This window comes from Suncus etruscus, chromosome 9 (assembly GCF_024139225.1).
Source record: "Suncus etruscus isolate mSunEtr1 chromosome 9, mSunEtr1.pri.cur, whole genome shotgun sequence".
NCBI classification, from domain to species: Eukaryota; Metazoa; Chordata; class Mammalia; order Eulipotyphla; family Soricidae; genus Suncus; species Suncus etruscus.
This window is the reverse complement of record NC_064856.1, coordinates 11,548,975-11,554,470: the sequence shown is the minus strand read 5'-3', so window position 1 is coordinate 11,554,470 and position 5,496 is coordinate 11,548,975. Positions and strand designations below refer to the sequence as shown.

General features: G+C 46.2%; 1 protein-coding gene across 1 annotated transcript in view; it reads left to right on the top strand.

The window, feature by feature from the left end:
* The window catches only part of REM1 (RRAD and GEM like GTPase 1), a 9,801-nt gene extending 4,925 nt beyond the window's left edge, over window positions 1-4,876 (top strand). Inside the window, exons 3-4 of the mRNA XM_049779336.1 lie at window positions 1,739-1,940; window positions 4,605-4,876. Of these exons, the coding sequence (XP_049635293.1) occupies window positions 1,739-1,940; window positions 4,605-4,876 (474 nt within the window). The remainder of the gene's footprint in view (window positions 1-1,738; window positions 1,941-4,604) is intronic.
* The last annotated feature ends 620 nt before the right edge of the window (window positions 4,877-5,496 follow it).

Sequence of the window (5,496 nt, the reverse complement as noted above, 5' to 3'; positions counted from 1 at the left end):
ACACACACACACACACACACACACACACACACACATACACACACACCAAAATCTTGTCCCTCAGACCCCAAAATCCAATGAAGTAAGGCCATACAAGTGGGGTTCTTCGGCTCTATTTAACATCCCCAAAGGCTCTTACTTACCACCAATCCATGCACCAAACTACTTTTATGAATCTAAAACATAGCAAAATTCCCCCCCACTAGATATTTCTGCAGTGAATTAATGATCAAGAATGATCCTCTCATTCTACAAGTAGAGAAACTAAGACCCAGAAGGGTACAGGAACCTATTCATAGTCAAGGGTGAGAACCCAGAATGAGATTCCATTGTTGTCTCAGAACCCATGGTGAGATCCCACAGTCCCATGGTTATTTTGCCAAAAATAGAGGTGCTAACACTGAATTGATGCTTTACTACTTATCTCTTGCTTGGTTTTCAGCTTTTCTGGCTCCTTTTCTCATCATAGTGCTTTACAACACATGAAAGTTCCCACATCTGGCCCACTCTCTTCTATCCTGATTTGCCTATTCTTGCTTCCAAATCCCACTCACCAGTCCATGATGAAGCCCTCCTACCTATACTTTCCAAGGCCTCCTTTCTTCTGGCCTCCTCTATCCACTTCCATTACCTCTCCTGCCATTTGTATATGCTTTTCTAAATAGTGCTTACACTATTCAGTAGAACTCTCCATCTCTGTAGCCTCTCTTCCAGATCTCATGAGTTTTTGGAAGTCAGGAATTCTTGGGAACACTTAAAAAGTTATTATTCAGGGCCAGTAGTACAAGGGGTTAGGCAGTTATTTTGCATGTAGCTGACCCTGGTTCAATTCCTGCCACCATATACTTTGATTTGGGAACATAGTCAGGAGTAAACACTAAGCACCACCAGTATGGCCCTAAAACAAAAACAAACAAAAAAAGTTTCTTCAGGAAGCTAGAGAGAGTACAGTAGTAAGGTGCTTGCACGTGTCTGACCCGTTTCCATCCCCATCACCCCATGTGTAGTCGCCTGAGCCTGCCAGAGTGAGCCCTGAGCACTTCCAGGTATAGCCCAAATACAAACAAAAATGTTGTTCAGATAGTTCAGTCTAAGAGTGCTGTTGCTGACAAAGGAGCACTACCTAGAATGGAATATTAAGATTACTCCAGTTTTATTTCTTTACTTGTGAAAAAAACCTGAAAGGATTTTTTTTTTCTCACAATGACAGTCTATTACAACAAAAGTGGGCAGGTTAATGTCAGCCATGAGCAGAAATGTGGGGAGTGGCGCCTTGGAGAAATCCATGTGTGCAGATTTCTACCCTTCAGGTGGGCTTCTTGTGTCTGCCTTCTTCCTTCCTTACTCCTTTCCGCCCTGCTCTTCCTTCATTCTCCTAAGTTGGAACCCCAGACAGCCAAAAGCACTAACTAGCCAGCCTGAGCCATCCTCAGACTAAAGAGCCAACCAGTCAAAACTGGACCCCTCCTTAGCAGAAAGAAGAATCAGATGTCTAGTGTCTTCTAGGGCTCTATGTCTAAGTAATGAGAGAGTGTAGTGAGGTCAACCCAATATTTCAAGCAGAGGAACGACAGCCGAGAAGAGCAAAGTGTCTCTCACCCCCTGCGCCCCACTATGTCCAGTAAACCTGCCCCAAGTGTAAGCTGCAGGCTCACCTTACTCATCAGATCACCCAGCCCACTTTCCTCAGCCAGGACCCAGGCACTCTCTGAGGATGGGCCTGGGTCCCTCCCCACAGGATGAAAGCTGGAACCAAGAGTCGTGCCTGCAGATGGGCAGCGCATACATCATCGTCTACTCCATTGCAGACAGAGGCAGTTTCGAGAGCGCCTCTGAGCTCCGCATTCAGCTCCGGCGCACACATCAGGCTGACCACGTGCCAATCATCCTGGTGGGCAACAAGGCAGACCTGGCACGCTGCCGAGAAGTTTCCATGGAAGGTGAGTGCTCCATGCCACCTCCTCGTCCCTGGGACCACCCTCCTCTCGCCTGCACCCCTATACTGCCCTGTCCTTGCCCAAGCCTGAGAGCGAAGCTCTATTCTCTATTCCAGCCTCTACTCTCACTCTCCCAAACCAGTCTTCACTTCCTGTCAGGTCTGCCTCTAAACCCAAATCCCTTCCCTCTGCATCCATGACCTCTGCCCTATTCTGTCTGTTCCTCTTCAGCCAGGGCCAGCCAGCCCCACACACCCAGTTCTGCTCTCCATCTACCAGAGTTTCCAGAACCACATCAGACCTTGCAACTTCTTTGGCGGTGTTCAAGGGTTACTCTGGGCTCTGCATTCAGAAATCACTCCTGGGCAGGCTCGGGAACTATATGGGATGCCGAGAATTGAACCACCGTCGGTCCTGGATCTACCACGTGCAAGGCAAATGCCCTACCGCTATGCTATTGCTCCAGCCCCCCGTAGACCTTGTGACTTCTTTGCTTGCACAATCCTCTGGGGCTTCCCAAGCCCTCAGTCAGAGACACTTTATCCACCAGTCATGATTGGCCCTGTGCCATCAGGCTTTTCCAGATCTTACCTCTGAGGCCTATGAAAGACACACTTGCTCTAAATATAAATTCAAATTTCACAAAACCTTTTAGCATAGGTTCCACCTGTTGGAGATTCTGGTTCAATTCGTGGCACATAAAAAGTAAAAAAAAAAAAACCTCATGTCACAAAGTGTGAATCATCTAGGAAACCTAATACTGTGTTGGGAATGTAGTTCAGCAGTAGAATGGCTGCTTTGCATATATAAGGCTCTGGGTTCAATCCCGGGCACCAGACACTACTGTTCAGCCAATATGGCAAAGCAAAACTTTTCAAGTTATATAATGAATTATATTTAAAGTGACATGAGAAGGGCTTTTTGATTTATCTTTATAGGTGGCATCCATAATGCTCTTTAGTCCTTCTCACAAATAGAATCTTTCAAAGTAAGATAAATGAATCTCAGGAAAGAGAAGCCAATTCCATGGGGTCACCAGTCCTTCTGACAATTAGAACCTAGACCTTGTGGCATCCTGGAGAGGAAAGAACATGTTCTGCCACTGGGACAGTTCTGCAACTCACTGCCTGGGAGATTTTGTGAAAAATGCAGTTTCTCAGGGGCTACAGAGATAATATAGCATTAAGATGCTTGCCTTGCATGAAGCCCACCTAGGTTTGATACCCAGCATCACATATGGTCCCTGCAGCATTGCCAGAAGTAATTCCTGAATGCAGAGCAAGGAGTAAGCCCTGAGTACCATCTGGTATAGGCCCTCTCCCAGACAAAAAGCAGATTTTGGAATTTCATCTCGTCTCATACTTACTGGCAATCAAAATCTCCTTGAGTGGGTTCAGTAATCTGCACTTTAAAAATTTTATTGAGGGCCAGAATGATAGTAAAGTGGGTAGGGTGCTCGTCTTATATGCAGCAGACCCTGGTTGGTTCCCCAGCACCTCATGTGGCCCTCTGAACCCACTGAGAGTGATCCTGAGCACAGAGCCAGGAGTAAGCAAAGCCAGATATGGCCAAAAAGCAAAATAAAATAAAATAAAGCAAAAAACAAAATATTATTGATTCTATGGTTTACAATATTATTAATAATGGTTTCTCATGCACATAATTTCAACATGACACCCACAATCAGTGTACACCTTCTCTCTCCTAAGGACCCCAACACCCTTCCCCAAACTGCCTCCAACTCAGTTGTATGGGCCTGTTTCCCATTACATTGCCTTTGGACCTTTGTTTCTTCTTTGCTGTATATTTTTAAGTCCCACATAGAAGAAAGATAATTCTATATCCATTCCTTCTGATATCACTCAGCATAATATCTTCTAGTTCCATCCATGTTGCTGCAAATCGCATGATTTTGTTCTTTCATAGAGCTGCATTTATAAGATCCGGCCTAGATCATTCAGATGTACACATTAGACACCTTCCCAATCTGATCTCACCCAGCCATTCTGTTTTTCTAGCCTCATTCTGTGACCAGCTTCAGTCAAATTAACCTGTGAATTAGCTACTCACAGCCAGGTTTCCTTTTTTTAAAAAAAAATTAATATCTTTATTTAAACACCTTGATTGTAAACTTGATTGTGGTTGGGTTTCAGTCATGGAAAGAACACCCCCCCTTCACCAGTGCCACATTCCCATCATCAATGTCCCAAATCTCCCTCCTCCCACCTGTACTCTAGACAGGCTTTCTACTTCCCTCATTCATTCACTTTTTATGATAGTTCTCAATGTAGTTGTTTCTTTAACTGCACTCATCATGCTTTGTGGTGAGCTTCATGTCGTGAGCTGGAACTTCCAGCCCTCCTCTCTTTTGACTCTGAAAATTATTGCAAGAATATCTTATATTTTTCTTTAAAACCCATAGATGAGTGAGACTATTCTGAGTCTCTCTCCCTCTGACTTATTTCACTCAGCATGATAGATTCCATGTACATCCATGTATAGGAACATTTCATGACTTCATCTCTCCTTGATCTTTGTTTGAGTCCCCTGGGACTGGGCCAACGAAGGATGCGCAAAGAAAAATGGCTTTTATTTCAGACTGAACATTGTCTCTTTTTCTCATGTATGTTCTGCCATCTGCTGTTGGATCCTCCATGGGGAGACCAGAGGGTCGCGCGTGCGCGGTGGTGTTCGACTGCAAGTTCATCGAGACATCGGCCACGCTGCAGCACAACGTGTCTGAGCTCTTCGAGGGCGTCGTGCGCCAACTGCGCTTGCGCCGCCCGGACAGCTCTCCCAGGGAGCCACCAAGTCCCCGAAGACGCGCCAGTCTCGGCCAGCGCGCTCGCCGCTTCCTGGCACGTTTGACAGCCCGCAGCGCCCGCCGCCAGGCCCTCAAGGCTCGCTCCAAGTCCTGCCACAACCTGGCGGTGCTTTGAGGCCTCCCACCCTGGCAGGGATGGCAGGGACACTGTGGTGCGTGTTGGCACCTCCAAGAAGCAAAAGCATCATGGGCCTTGCTTGCCTTGATGCAAAGCCCCAACTTTGTTGAACTACCTTCTGCCCTGGAGAAGCAATGGTTAGGCTTATGGTACCAAAGACCCTGGCTTTTCACAGTCGTGTTTTCTCTTTTTTATGAGGTTCTTGTCTTTTATAAAAAAAAATCTTCCTGGTTCTGGGGTCGGAGAAATAGCACAGTGCTGTTTGCCTTGTACACAGCCAACCCAGATTCGATCCTCAGCATCCAGTATGGTCCCCTGAGCCCTACCAGGAGTGATTCCTGAGTACAGAGTCAGGAGTAACCACCACTGAGCATTGCTGGGTGTGGCCCAAAACCAAAATAAATTTTTTTGTCTCTGGGCTCTGGCCAACCCCTAGTACAATCTCCTGCCCAATAAATCAGACCATCTGAATGTCCAGATCTCTTCTTTTGTATTCTTTCAAGTGCCTTGGCCTCCCACTCTCCCACTGATTCAGACTACCTGATCAGCAGGTTTAGCTGGCTGGCATAAGTGTCAGAGTGGTTTGGTAAAATTGCTGGACCAGTTATAAGTTCACA